This window comes from Portunus trituberculatus, chromosome 19, assembly GCF_017591435.1.
Source record: "Portunus trituberculatus isolate SZX2019 chromosome 19, ASM1759143v1, whole genome shotgun sequence".
Lineage (NCBI taxonomy): Eukaryota > Metazoa > Arthropoda > Malacostraca > Decapoda > Portunidae > Portunus > Portunus trituberculatus.
Genome location: NC_059273.1, coordinates 10,090,329 through 10,105,230, shown reverse-complemented (window position 1 = coordinate 10,105,230; position 14,902 = coordinate 10,090,329). Strand labels below are relative to the sequence as shown.

The 14,902-nt window shown below is 49.6% G+C and overlaps 3 protein-coding genes across 15 annotated transcripts in view; 1 reads left to right on the top strand and 2 right to left on the bottom strand.

Moving 5' to 3' along the window:
* Window positions 1-2,694, bottom strand: part of LOC123506344 (protein O-linked-mannose beta-1,2-N-acetylglucosaminyltransferase 1-like) — a 3,951-nt gene extending 1,257 nt beyond the window's left edge. Inside the window, exons 1-3 of one of the 2 annotated variants that reach the window (XM_045258340.1) lie at window positions 2,140-2,694; window positions 1,380-1,530; window positions 1-1,283 (exon numbers count right to left, since the gene is read on the bottom strand). The exon at window positions 1-1,283 is cut by the window's left edge and continues 1,257 nt beyond it. In XM_045258340.1, the coding sequence (XP_045114275.1) occupies window positions 1-1,283; window positions 1,380-1,530; window positions 2,140-2,228 (1,523 nt within the window). In that variant the 5' untranslated portion in view covers window positions 2,229-2,694. Of the gene's footprint in view, window positions 1,531-2,139 lie in introns of both variants that reach the window. The other variant, XM_045258338.1, reaches the window with a different exon arrangement.
* Window positions 1-14,902, top strand: part of LOC123506345 (atlastin-like) — a 47,647-nt gene that overhangs the window by 29,559 nt on the left and 3,186 nt on the right. For all 12 annotated transcript variants that reach the window (XM_045258351.1, XM_045258349.1, XM_045258342.1 and 9 more), the window contains 4 exons: window positions 12,001-12,185; window positions 12,417-12,644; window positions 13,152-13,366; window positions 13,689-13,755. In XM_045258351.1, coding sequence (XP_045114286.1) covers window positions 12,001-12,185; window positions 12,417-12,644; window positions 13,152-13,366; window positions 13,689-13,755 — 695 coding nt within the window. The remainder of the gene's footprint in view (window positions 1-12,000; window positions 12,186-12,416; window positions 12,645-13,151; window positions 13,367-13,688; window positions 13,756-14,902) is intronic.
* Window positions 3,324-6,941, bottom strand: LOC123506343 (protein O-linked-mannose beta-1,2-N-acetylglucosaminyltransferase 1-like). Its single transcript, XM_045258337.1, is given in 3 exon segments — window positions 3,324-6,250; window positions 6,253-6,316; window positions 6,452-6,941. Coding segments are annotated over 3 exon segments (2,001 nt in total). The 5' UTR covers window positions 6,737-6,941; the 3' UTR covers window positions 3,324-4,598.

Here is a 14,902-nt window from a genome sequence, read left to right as displayed (position 1 = left end):
TCTGGCTTCCTGACCTGCTTGTAGAAGAATACAAAGTTTGTGGAGATGTTGATTCGTGGCACGAAGTTCTCTCCGCACGGATTGCCTGTGAGGGGTGTGGCACTCGCCAGACTGGCAGAGAAGCGTCGCTGCCACGGGCCCGACACCATTCCCGCCACGTTTTGCAGGGCCACGTGAGGTCGCCTCATCACCGGCTTGTTAAGGAAGTATATCTCGGTGCTCCAGGCATCCGTGTTCACACCCACACCGAAGTGCTTGGTGCGACTCATCTCTGGGAAGACACACTCTCGCCCGCGGCCACCGTGCCGGAAAATCCACTCGTCGTAGAACAACGTGTCATTTTCTGGCAGCTCATTCGGCCATTTAGTGTTAACATCCCGCACGAAATCCAGCGAGACGGCGTAGCCCCACTCCACCTGTACGCTGCCGCGCTGAAGTGTGCGTGCATCGTGGGCGATGCCGCTGAACCCCGTGGCGGAATACGCGTTGATGCAGTAAAGGGAGGGATCGGCGTGCAGCAGCCACAGCGTCTGACTGAAGAAGGAGAAGAAGTCTGGGGAGACCTCGACATCCTCGTCAAGTAAGATGGCGGCCGGCGCGTCTGGGAAGGATCGCTCCAGCAGGCGGAAGACGGCGCGGTAGTAGCGGAAGAGCTTCTCGTTGTCGCGTCCGCTGACGGCGACGGTGGTGAAGTTGAGGCCGAGGAGGTGGAGGAGGCTCGTGGTGGAGGGTGGAGCGTCGCCCAGGACCACCAGGACGTTGTGGTGGAGGGCGCCGGGCGCCGCCAGGAGGGTGGTGAGGGTGTAGTAGAGGTACTGGTGTCTGGCGCCGGCGGTGACGATGATGGGCACGTGGGCGAGGGCTGCCTGGCGTGCCACTGGGGCGGGTTTGGGCGGTGGCAAAGGGTCTGGGTCGTGCTCATCACACAGGCCGCCCATGACACCGTGGGTGGCACAGTAGTGCCATCGAGGCTCCGAGAAGGGTGGGTAGGGGAGTGAGGACAGTGGCAGCAGGAGGTGGGCGTGGTGGGTGCCGCGGGAGTGGAGAGTTACTGTCTCTGAGAGGGTGCGGCCGCCCTTGATGAAGACCCAGGTCCAATGGGCTGTGGGCGGCAGGTGGAAGGCGAAGAGAGAGCCGAGGGCGGCGAGGCGAACGGCAGCGTGGCGGAGGCCCACGGCACCTGAAACAGCGATGGCCAGCACGACGACGCGGCCCGGGGCCACGTGCTGCAGGTGCCACTCCAGGTCCGCCCAGTGCGCCCAGTACTGTCCTAGCGGGAACACCTGGGGGAGGGATGCACACCCTATATGAGTCAGTCTGTGATGTATTGATTTACTACTAGGTGTGTGCCTCTCGAAGGCTAGAGAGAGAAAGGTTACCTTGTTAAAGATGACACGGCCTGTGCGAGGGTTGACTGCTGTAAGGGCGATGCCGCTGCGGGGGCCGCCACTAGAAATGCTGGCGTTGGAAGGTGTGACAAGCGGCACGGTCCACCCTTCCCTTTGCAGGTGTCTCTCTCCTGCCTCACACCTGCCGGGGGTGGAGAAGGTGCATGATCTACACTCGTGAAGAGCAACAAGTGGTATACGACCCCAGCAGGGTCAAGGCTGTCCCTTAACTGCGGTGCAAGAGTGGCGCGGCATTGTGGCGGCGGCGTGGCGGCACCGCACTGCAGAGCCGCACACACCTGGACTGCTGCTGCTGCTGCTTGTCATGACAGCCACGCACGCGATGCTCTGCCCCTCAGTCCCGTAATGCTCCCAGCGGTAACCATAACCTGGCGTGCCGCGTCTGTGTTTTTAAGTGCCAATCAAGAAACTCTCTAAGAAAGAAGAGAAATGGCGAGTAAAGGCGATGAAGTGTGCAGGGGTGAAATGTATGGACGGAAATAGTTGGAGATGCCTCTGTCATGGCCTTCACTTTGGGAGAGTTATAAGGAATGGATTTAGGTGTAGGTCAGACTAGAATAGAATTATAAATAATTATACTGCAACGATACTTGGATCAACTAACTGTGTGTGTGTGTGTGTGTGTGTGTGTGTGTGTGTGTGTGTGTGTGTGTGTGTGTGTACGTGTACACGTAATACATATGTACGTACACATGCATGCAATTAAATGAAAGTTAACAGCAAACATTACCTGGTAGTGAAGTCTGTGTCCTGGAGGCACGCCGCCCTCACCTCCAACCCCCAACCGCCGTCGCCCGACCACACCTCCACTCCCGCCATGCTGACAGACGCGCAGGCACGCACACATATAAAAAAAAAAAGAAAATATACACACACCGTTACCTAGTGTCTTTCAGGTTGAGGAAGTGGATCTCACTCCACTATGTTTTGTTAATGGTACATGAATTTTTGGCGACCTTGTGTATGTAAACCGGATGTGTGAGGGGGGAGGGGAAGGAGGTGTGTATGTATGTTTGTAATTTTATGTTGAAATATCTCGAGTTCCACTAATTATTGTTTTTTTTTTATTTTGTTTTGATTAAGTTTCGTTAGAGAGAGAGAGAGAGAGAGAGAGAGAGAGAGAGAGAGAGAGAGAGAGAGAGAGACTAACCACTAGTTTATAAGGGTCTTTATGGGAGAAAGGTCGGTTGCGTCGTTTAGTTTCCTTCCTCTCTCCCTTCCTTCCTTCCTCTCTCCCTTCCTTCCATCCTTCCTTCCTTCCTTCCTTCCTTCCTTCCTTCCTTCCTTCCTTCCTTCCTTCCTTCCTTCCTTCCTTCACCATTTCTTTTCGTGTTTTCTGTGTTTATTCATCCATTCACAGTTACTTCCTTTCATCCACAATTTTTTATTTCCCTTAGTTTTTTATTGTCCTTTTCTTTTTACCTGCATTTTTGAGCAATTTGTCCTTCTTTTCATTACTATTCCATTATTGTATTATTCTTTCCCCTTTTTTCTTTTTTTCTTTTCTTTCCCTCTTTCTTAATTTTTTCCTCCCCCTCCTCTCGTTCCTTTCTTTTTCTTAATATCCTCCATGGAATTGTCTCTTTACCTTCCACCTTCATTATTCATTCATTACCTCCCTCCCTCTGCACCATTTTTCCCTCCCTCCCTCTCTTCCTCCCTCCCTTAGTAGTGCGGAGGGAAGGGGAAGGAGGGTCGAAGAGTCTCATCTCTGTTACAAACTTGGAACTTTCACTGGAGCAAAAAACACGACTGGGGGAAAGCGGCGGCGCGGCTTACAAACACGCCGAGGAAGAGAGGGGGAGGTGGAAACTTCTTGCTAACTGGTTTGTAGAGTACTCTTAGGTTCAGGAGGAGGAGGAGGTGGTGGTGGTAGTGGTGGTGGTGGAAGAGGGGGAAGTGAAGGAAAGTGAGAGCAACAAACAGCACACCTTGCCAGTTTTTTGTTGTCATTTTCCTCCTTCGCCCATGCGCCCTGAACTCTTCCGTGGCCCTCTTATAAACACACACACACACACACACACACACACACACACACACACACACACACACACACACACACACACACACACACACACACACACACACACACACACACACACACACACCTGCGATACATAAAGAGGACATGAGGTGTTCTGTGTCTGCTAAATAAGGATAGGAATTAAACAAAGACATGATACCCGCGTGCTCCTTTACCTCTGTTCTTTAACTATAGTAATAATATGACATCACTTCACTTGAGGAACCTTAAGCATTGCAACGAGAAGCAGAAACACAACTACGGCAACTCCTCGATCACTTTTTGCTGTCTATTGTGTCTTTAGAAACTTAATTTTACATCTTGCACCGAATACTTTTATTAATCTTCAAGAGAAATCGTATAACTTTCAAAACGGTGAGATGAGAATGAGGTGATGAGGGAGGGGGGTGTTGGGGTGAGTGCTACGTGTCGTTGGGGAAGATGGGTGTGTGGTGTGTGTTTCTTGGGGAGTGGGTGGAGGAGTGTTGATGCTTGGGGAGTTGAGGAGGGGGGGTTGTGTCAGCAAGCGAGTGTGTGAGGAACTTTTGCAGCTGGGAAAGGATGAGTGAGTGTATTGCAGTGCCTGGCTTGCAATAACGAGTGCTTTTATTAAATCTTGTTGAGAAACCTTAACATCATCATAAGAATAGGATGAAAAATAAAATAGGATAACGAAGAGCATTGCAGTGGGTGAGTCATAAGTGCCATGGAGGGATACTGTAGATGGATATAGCATAAATCAGTAATATGGGAGACACTGCTGAGATAAGGTGGTGAGTGTTTGGACAGGTGAGGGCGCTGAGGGGTGTTGTGGAGGGTAACAGTGCCACATCTAGATCGCGCCACAGTTGCCTGGTGCCTCACACTTGGGCATCTGGTGAGGGCTGGTTGGCGAGCGTGGTGAGGAAAACGGAACGCTTTTTCTTTTTTACTTTTCCTCTCGTGTCGTGACTCCGCCATCTCGACGTGCGATGCTCTCCTCTCCTTCCTCTTTCTTTCCTTGTGGTGCACGCTTTCCAAATTATGTGATATTTTACACCTGAATGAGTTGTCTATTAGTGATGCAGGCCAGACAGTAAGTGTGTTTGCCGTATTTGTTGAGTGCAATGTTAGTGATGCTGGTGTTTGTTATTTAATACTGTGTGTTTCCTCTGAGGGTTTTGATTTCATGGCTGTGTGACGGAGGCGCGGCGTGTGTAGAGCCGGAAGTGTTGGTCGGATGGTGAGCGATGCCAGTGCTTGAGTGGTGCCGTGCTGTTTGTTTGTGTTGAGTGGGACGGGACGGGGCGGGAGAGGAGGTGGAGCAGACTGTCCTCGTCCACCTCCTTGTTAGCTATGACTGGCGTGAACTCGTTCTTGTGGAGTTCATTGGCCTCCACTATCAGGAATTGCTCCTCGGGGATACGGTTTACGTCCCAAACCTCTGTGGCGGGCGGGCTCAGGTGTGAGTAGGAAGAGTAGGGAACGCCCACCAGGTACAGCGTGGTGTGGAGGCCCACCGTGACCACGGAGACGCCCTCGTGCTGCCCCTGCTCTGAGAAGGCCCACCCGCCCACGCATCTGTGCAGGTGGAAGGCTTGCGTCATGTCGCTGGTGCCATCGGGCATGACGTCCAGCCTGTAGTAGAACACGTAGTGACGGAAGGGCGCAGGCGGATGGGGGAGGAAGCTGGCGCCACAAGGGTTGCCAGACAGTGTCTTGGCCTGACTGATGTTACGAGCCAGGTCCTGGCGCCACACAGGCAGCCGGAGACGCTCTACAGCATCCAGCTGCACATTAGCCTCCCGAAGCAAAGGCTTGTCTATAAAGGCTCGTTCTGACACGTGGCCACCCGCATTGGTGCCCTTTCCGTAGTGAAACACGCGACTCACCTCGGGATACAGACACTCGCGCTGGCGCCGAGCGAAAGTGTACAGCCAGTAGTCGTAGATGACAATGTTTGTATCACGCACGTCTTCGGGCCACACTGCCAGCGCCTCGCGCACAAAGTCCAGAGTCACGGCATATCCCCATTGCACCTGCACGCTGCCGCGCAACACTCGCGACGGGTGAAACACACGCTTAGAGAACCCCGTGGCAGAGTACGTGTTAATACAATAGAGAGAGGGATCGGCCCACAGCAGCCACAGCGTCTGGCTGAAGAAGGAGAAGAAGTCTGGGGAGACCTCGACGTCCTCGTCAAGTAGGATGGCGGCCGGCGAGTCGGGGAAGGATCGCTCCAGCAGGCTGAAGACGGCGCGGTAGTAGCGGAAGAGCTTGTCGTTGTCGCGTCCGCTGACGGCGACGGTGGTGAAGTTGAGGCCGAGGAGGTGGAGGAGGCTCGTGGTGGAGGATGGAGCGTCGCCCAGGACCACCAGGACGTTGTGGTGGAGGGCGCCGGGCGCCGCCAGGAGGGTGGTGAGGGTGTGGTAGAGGTACTGGTGTCTGGCGCCGGCTGTGACGATGATGGGCACGTGGGCGAGGGCTGCCTGGCGTGCCACAGGGGCGGGTTTGGGTGGCGGCAAAGGGTCTGGGTCGTGCTCGTCACACAGACCGCCCATGGCACCGTGGGTGGCACAGAAGTGCCATCGAGGCTCCGAGGAGGGTGGGTAGGGGAGTGAGGACAGCGGCAGCAGGAGGTGGGCGTGGTGGGCGCCGCGGGAGTGGAGGGTTACTGTCTCTGAGAGGGTGCGGCCGCCCTTGATGAAGACCCAGGTCCAGTGGGCTGTGGGCGGCAAGTGGAGGACAAAGAGAGAGCCGAGGGCGGCGAGGCGAACGGCAGCGTGGCGGAGGCCCACAGCACCTGAGACAGCGATGGCCAGCACGACGACGCGGCCCGGGCCACACGCTGCAGGTGCCACTCCAGGTCCGCCCAGTGCGCCCAGTACTGCCCCAGCGGGAACACCTGGGGGAAAGCGAAGTTGTAGGTGGTGTGTGGTGGACAGTGGTGCTGTCACTGTGGCATTGTTTCATATAGTGTTGTAGTGCCACACCCACCCACGTGCTCCATACAGACTGCCCTCAGGCTGCAGTGACTCACTCTGTGCACCAGTATCGTCCCTTGTCTCTGGTTGAGTACGGTGAGTGTGACGCCTTCGTTCGGTGATGTGGGATGGGGACCGTCCTCGCTCGGGGCCAATGTGTACCCCACCATAGCGCGGGGATTAGGGTAGGGGCTTGAGAGGTGGTCATTGTTCCTTATCTCCAGCCCCCAACCTTTCCAGCCAGACCACACCTCCGCCTGCACCTTCCTGCTGCAGGATGACAAGTACCTAGAGTGACATCCTTGCCCTTTGTGCGGCCTAACATGTGTGACCACACTCATTGGCTTATGTTACTCGAGCGCAAATATGAAATAACTTCATAGTATCACATAACACGAGTCTATCAGTGTTATGAAGGAATTCGTACACTCACTTTGCCCCGTGCCTGATTCACTCACCTGATTCTATTTCCTTGGAAGGACTTGCTGGTATTGAGGGAGATGGGAGGTAGGTAGCCTGCCCGTGACACAATTACTGTCACCAATACAAGAAACACAGTGCACAACCACCTCACCATGCACTCCATCACTATCTTAAACGGGTAATACTTTTCTCTTATTTTTCTGTCATTATGCCTTTTGTGAAGTCCCACAGTTTGGTGAGTCCAGCCACAGGGAACCACCGGCTGCGTGCTGGCTGGTGAAGTGAGGCGAGGTGTTACTACGAGGCAAGGTGGAGGTCGGAGCGTGGACTGGGAAGCTCCCGCCACAGTTGGAGGCTGGAGGAAGTAACAAGGAGGAAAGTATAGCTGGAATGATGTGGCGTTGCCTCGCAGCTCACCACCACCCGCACCACCATGCCCGCCTCGCCTCGCCTGCGGTCCTTTTATATGTGCGCTATTTTTGCGTCTTGGTTGAGGCAACTAAAGGTTGAAAAATCCACACGATTATTATTATTATTATTACTCTCTAAGGAACGGTATATAGTTGTCACCTTGGTGGTTGATGGTGTGATGGAGTAAAGAGTTGTTTGATTAGGGTGTGATAGTTGTGTGTGGTGGCGTTGTAAAGGAGGATGCTGTAAGAGTCGGTGTACTTTGAGTGTAGAGCAGCAATGCGGCTCTTAGAAAGTTGGCGCACATCAAACAGCTCCACGGCGTTGTGTCGGAGCGAGGAGTACCTGGAGTATGGAACTCCCATCAAATACACGCGGGTGTAGTTTGTCTGCCCCGCTTCAGCGTGACGCGGCATGTAATAGTTGAAGCCGTAGGTGTTGAGCGGGTGTTGTGGTGGTGGTTGTTGTTGTAGTGGTGGGGAAGGGAGTCGTTGGCGAGGGTAAAAAGCAAGTTGCACACCTGCGTGGTGGCCTTGGTTAGATGCAGCGTGCAGACCTGTACACTGTGCCAGCTCATACCAACTACTGATATCATCATCCTCATCCTCCTCCTGGACGAAATACGCCACTAAGGAGTGGCGAGAAGCGCTGGCAACAAGAGGAAAGTCGTCGTTGCAGAGAGAGCCCGCACTGATAGGCTGGGCCGCCTTGAGGTCACTCAGGAAGTGGGTCTCGTGAGGCGTCTGCAGCACGAGCTGTGTGTTGAGGAGAGGCACGTGTGAGGCGTGGAGAAGGGGACGTTGCCACGCTTCATATTCATGCGGAAATGGGGCTGTGTTCATACCCACTCCATAATGCCGAAGACGACTCACTTCAGGAAAGACACACTCGCGTTTTCCGCGCACATTATTGTACAGCCAGTAGTCGTAGTTCAGGACGTCCTCGCCCTGTACCGTATGAGGCCAGCGCCGCACCGCTTCCCTCACAAAGTGGAGCGTCACGGCGTAACCCCATGATACTTGAACGGCTCCTCTCCGCACAAACTGTTCCCCACGACCTCGCTCTAGTGTGAACAGATGAGAGTACGCGTTGATGCAGTAGAGGGAGGGATCGGCGTGCAGCAGCCACAGCGTCTGGCTGAAGAAGGAGAAGAAGTCTGGGGAGACCTCGACGTCCTCGTCAAGTAAGATGGCGGCCGGCGAGTCGGGGAAGGATCGCTCCAGCAGGCTGAAGACGGCGCGATAGTAGCGGAAGAGCTTGTCGTTGTCGCGTCCGCTGACGGCGACGGTGGTGAAGTTGAGGCCGAGGAGGTGGAGGAGGCTCGTGGTGGAGGGTGGAGCGTCGCCCAGGACCACCAGGACGTTGTGGTGGAGGGCGCCGGGCGCCGCCAGGAGGGTGGTGAGGGTGTGGTAGAGGTACTGGTGTCTGGCGCCGGCGGTGACGATGATGGGCACGTGGGCGAGGGCTGCCTGGCGTGCCACAGGGGCGGGTTTGGGCGGTGGTAAAGGGTGTGGGTCGTGCTCGTCACACAGACCGCCCATGGCACCGTGGGTGGCACAGTAGTGTCGTCGTTTGTGGTCAAATGGGAACTCCATTGATAGGTAGGACTCCAGCATGAGACGAACCCGTCCCTCAGCAAACACGTTGCCGCTACACAGCTCTGGGCCGCCCTCCTGCAGGACAGACAAGAGCACATGGTACTGTACACCCTGTAAAAGTAAACATTGACCACACTGAGAGTTATTCAAGACCAGTGTTGGCAGCGGAATATTTCCATTTGTTTCACAAATATATATTAGTTATTTACTCAGTATTGCGTCCAACAGTATTAAACAAAGTGATTTACCAAGTAAATGAGGCTGGCAGTAAGGAAGCATGTCTGTTATGACTAGCGAATTCACGAGAGCTTGCTGGCTTACGATAGTGCAACCATCTAATTTGTGCCAGGTCGGCCTTCACTGGTTGTAGTGTTCTATTAGCATTTCCGAGGCTGTAAGGCTTATTGGCGTAAGAGATGTGTGCACTCACCTGGTTCATGAGTGGGCCCCGCACCATAGCCTCATAGATGGTGCGTCCTCCCTTGACGAAAGCCCAGCTCCAGGAAGTGTCATAACCCACGAAAGGAATGAACACTGAACCCAGATGCTGGAACAGTATCCTGGCATGGCGAAGACCGGCGGAGGCCATGTCACCTGCCGTCAAAACCACGACGCGGCCCGCCACCACCTGCCGCACCCACCACACCAAGTCCGCCCACCACGTGTACGGCTCCTCAGTCAGGAACACGCGCCGCACCAACACTCTGTCGCACACCAAAGTAAAAGAAAAGAGTAGTGGCTTAAGCTATAAATGACTGCCGTAGCCATCTTCCAGTCTTTCGAGTCAAATATCAAGAATGAAGTGACATGTTTACTAACCGAGCGGTGCGTGGGTGGAGGACCATCATGTGTAGGCCGTGCTGGTGGTCCGTGGCAGACTGATATGTGTCCCACCTTGGCCTCCCATTCTCTGTATAGGAGGAGCATTGCAAGGAGTAGTAGGGGTGATAAGAATTTCGTAAGGTTACTATTTGAAGACCTTTTGCTACTAATAAACTTCTCAGGTGTACATGTATATTTTGAGTTCTTTATTTTCAGTAGTTTTTATGCAAAATAACCTGAGGAGAGGGTAAAGGTGGTGGCACGAATGTTAGCGCCGCTGCGGTTCGCCCCTGCCTGTAGCGCCGCACCAGCTGGCCTACGGGAGGAGGAAAGACCGTGAAGCATAATAGTGATAAACATAACATCTGCCCACACCTCCATAGAAAGATGTGAGCGATCTGAAAGTGATACTGATTCGTTAACAAGGCCATAGAGTGTTGCTTTTACATGTTACAAGGTGACGAATAACCTAACAGTACTTTTGTAGCCTTATTTAGCCTCAGTCAACAGTCAGGTGTTTGATAAGTGCTAGGCAGAAAGAAAACCTTTGATGAAATACTGAGCCATCCTTGTTATGAACACCTATCTCACCTTTCTTTATGACCGCGGTTCAGAAAGAGGAAATGTGTCAGTGAGAGAGAGAGAGAGAGTTTCACTGTTTGATCTGCTGCAGTCTCTGACGACGAGACAGCCAGACGTTACCCTACGGAACGAGCTCAGAGCTCATTGTTTCCGATCTTCGGATAGGCCTGAGACCAGGCACACACCACACAACGGGACAACAAGGTCACAACTCTTCGATTTACATCCCGTACCTACTCACTGCTAGGTGAACAGGGGCTACACGTGAAAAGAGACACACCCAAATATCTCCACCCGGCCGGGGAATCGAACCCCGGTCCTCATGACTTGTGAAGCCAGCGCTCTAACCACTGAGCTACCGGGTGTGTGTGTGTGTGTGTGTGTGTGTGTGTGTGTGTGTGTAAAACAATGTATAGTTACGTTGGGTATAGCAGCCTTTCATCGCTTCCCTGAGTGATGGCGGCAGTATCAGACACGACACTTGCGATGGCGGGCGGGGCGCTGCACAACAAGAGGCAACAGAAGCACGTTGTAGTCACCATCAGCCAGCGCATTCTGTCTACACGCGCACTGTTACGCCGCCTCCTCCTCCTACGACACTCCTGCTTCCCCTGCGCTGTGTCTGCATGGCGCCCCTTTGTTGGGAAGATATCTTTTAGGTGTCATCTATTTTAGTACCGTGAGAAGGAAAAGAGGAAGAATATTCTCACTACACTATTTTTAAAGCGTTCTCTCAAATTTCCACTTACCGCTCCAGGCTTCTCGGTTTCTTAGCTTGAGTTTTCCGAGTGCGATGCCCTTGTAGGTGTGCGAAGTGGAACTCGATAAGGAAGCCAATTCTCTGTGACTCTCCATGCCTGTCCCTAGACCCATGACGTCATCGTAATGGAAGCTGGGGTGTTGCTTGATGCGTTAACAATAATCCGTTGCAAGTAAAGATTATTATGGTAGCTATTGTTGTTGTTATTATTATTATTATTATTATTATTATTATTATTATTATTATTATTATTATTATTGGTGGTGGTGGTGGTGATAGTAGAAGTAGGAGAAGGCGGAGTAAGAGAAGTAGTAATAATAGTAACATATTTGGGTTAACTCACTTGACTTTTAAGGGAACTGATAACAAAGCAAGCCTTTTTTTTCTTCTTTTTTTGCCAGTTGCCCCTCCTGCATAAATAAATAAAAATTATATATATATATATATATATATATATATATATATATATATATATATATATATATATATATATATATATATGTGTGTGTGTGTGTGTGTGTGTGTGTGTGTGTGTGTGTGTGTGTGTGTTTTAAGTAATTATGACAGTAGCGTAGTCTTTCCATCAAGACTTGGCTGAACAGAATGCATGAGCCTGAGAGAGTGTAAATGAAGTGCTAATGGTCATGTGCTATCACACAACTATTCTGTTCTCTTGCCCAGGAGCCTGCACTTATTATTATTATTATTCTATTTCATTTATTTATTTAATTTTATTATATTTTATTTTTATTTATTTATTTATTTATTTATTTATTTTTATTTATTTATTTATTTTTTTGCCCATAAAGAAAACTTCTTTTAAAATTCATACTTAACAGAGTAAACCACATCTCTCACAAAATGGAAGGAAAGGGAAGATGTTTGCAATTGTGATGACTGGTTTGGGTGAGATGACTGAGGTCCAGGTGGTGTATTCAGGCATATGTTAATATAGGTATGCAGCATGTGAAACAGTAGTCTGAAGTTATCAAGACCATTATTCTTACAGATATTGATGAGCAGTTTGTGAAACACCTGCTGTTGCTGGTGCCTCGACTTTTGGCACCAGAAAATCTCGTCAAGAAGGAGATCGGGGGCCAGCCCATCAAGTCACGTGACTTGCTCAAGTTCTTCACCCTCTTCATGGAGGTGTTCAAGGATAATGACCTACCAGAGCCCACCACCCTTGTTGAGGTCTGTCCACCTTCACTAGCACAACTTGTGTGTGTGTGTTTTCAGAAACTGCTTATTGAGATTGATAATTGAATAACGGTGTGTATGATTACCTTATTCAAAATTCCTTTAATTTTAAGCATGTTAGTTAATATGAACTAATTCCATGTTATCAGAATTACCTCTTCATGAATAAATATAAGACTTCTGTTGAGCTGGACTCTCATTTGTCATATCTGTGGTTGTGGACAGTTTGCAGCCCAGGCCAGCAGCCAGGCTGCACTGGAGGCTGGGAAAGAATACTATGCTGAGACCATGGAGGCTCTGGTGGGTGGTGACCGACCCTTCCTCAAGACAGTCCAGATGGAGGCCGAGCACAGCAAGGCCAAGGAACATGCCATCCAGACGTACCTGGAGAAGAATAAGTACGGCCGGAAGAACCAAAGTGTGGTGGAGAAGTACCAGTTGATGCTGGTGGAGGTAAGTCCTTAAGGGACAAATATTGTTTCTAAGTTTATTTCTCCCAACTTGCACCATACAGTCTCTTTATTCATTGTATTTTGGACATTTTAGCAATAAAAGAAGGTGCTAATAGGAGAGGAAGATCACTAGGAAGGGTAGGGTAAAGCAGTACATGTGTGGTGGAGGCTGGTGTGCCTTCATCATTCCTTCATCAGGCATCAGAGATAGAAATGTAGATTGAAGATGTTTGCCAGTGGTCTCTTGTCAGATCTTTTATGAATGGACCAAAAGTGTTTTGGTTGCATAAGTGTACTATACAATTGATACATGGGTGATATATTTTTTACATTTACTAATATTGCATCATTAATAACTTAGGGATGTCTTATATTCCAAAGCCATGTTGTGATCTATTTAGCCTACACCTCCATATTCATTGATGTTAGACCACTTTTGGTAGTTTATTCTAATCTATAGATCAGTTTATGTTTCACTCATGATTTTATTTTCCTTTTTATTTTCCAGGAAGTAGAGAAGATGTTCGTCAAGTATTCACAGCAAAACGAAGCCAAGAATGTGTTCAAGGCGGCACGAACTCCTGCCACTCTGTTCTCCGTGCTAATGTTCTTCTACCTCATGTCAGGAGTCTTTGGCCTCTTTGGAATGTACTCTTTTGCCAATATGTGCAACCTGGGCATGGGAGTGTTCCTCATCATGCTCACTGTCTGGGCCTATGTCAGGTGGGTCATCAGAAAAAAAAGTTATTCATTGTAACCATACGTACTCTCTCTCTCTCTCTCTCTCTCTCTCTCTCTCTCTCTCTCTCTCTCTCTCTCTCTCTCTCTCTCTCTCTCTCTCTCTCTCTCTCTCTCTCTCTCTCTCTCTCTCTCTCTCTCTCTCTCTCTCTCTCTCTCTCTCTCTCTCTCTCTCTCTCTCTCTCTCTCTCGTTTCATGATGAGTGTGAGTTTAATCTTGATTCCTTCCCTTTTTAATCATGAAGTTCCTTAGTATCTGTGAGTCAGTGAGCTAAGCATTACTAATGACTGGTTTCTCTCTTTGCAGATATAGCGGAGAATACCGTGATGCAGGAGTTTATATAGACGAACTGGCATCATTTTTGTGGGAAAATGTGAGTCGCAACCAGACCAGATACACAATATATATAGTGCTAGTGATAACAGTGTGCTCCAGTACAACACTGATTTGAATGTGTGTCTAGTGTGTATTTTAGAATAGGTTCTTAGGTCAAGCTTAACAAACATTCCTTTGTGTTGAACTACAGGGTGTCAAATTAAGGATAAGGATCATTTTCATTTATTTGTTTATTTTTCATTTTGTTTTTGTGGTGATTACTATGAGTTAGATGATTTGTTCAGCATTAAAGCAGAATAAGGACTGAATTCTGATAAGTAGGAATAGTGCAGCAGTACAAATCTAAGTAGCTGATAACATTAGTGGAATCTGTGGTAAGAGTTTACTACATTCACTCCATACTTACAGATGGCTGTTACATTTTTGGACCAAGTATTTAGTGCAGTTACCTTGTTACAGTGAGGAAGTGGTAATGTAACACTATCAACTTCCTTTCATTCATTCTTCACCTTGTGTATTTGATAGTGTCTCCATAAGCTTATTTGATAATGTTTTAAGGTGTATTTCATATTTGCATCCACATTGAATGGAAATCCATGTCCACCTTGACATTTTTCATCTCATTCAATATTCCACCCCAGTTACATTCCAGAGTATGGAGTGATTGTATTTCCTAGATACCCTTCTGTATCATATCACATCACAACCTACCACACCACACCACGCACATGCACACGCACACACACACACACACACACACACACACACACACACACACACACACACACACACACACACACACACACACACACACACACACACACACACACACACACACACACAGTCCCCTTCTTGCTCGCCATGTTTTTTTTTAGTGTCGAGTTGATTTACAAATGAACTTTTCAAACTTAAATTTCACATTAAAACTTCTTCCTCAAACTTTTACTTGGCATGGCATTCTCTTATTCACATTTCTTTCCATGCCTCCTTATGTGAAAGGTAAATATTTTGGGATACTCAAGTGTGAAATGCACAGATTTTTTATTGATAAAGCCAAGGAGGGAGAGCGTGTATGTGTATGTGTATGTGTGTATGTATGTATCTGTATATGTTAATGTGTGTGCATTGAGATTTAGATTTCCCATGCTTTCTTTTTTTTTTAACTCCCTCTATAAATACGGGTA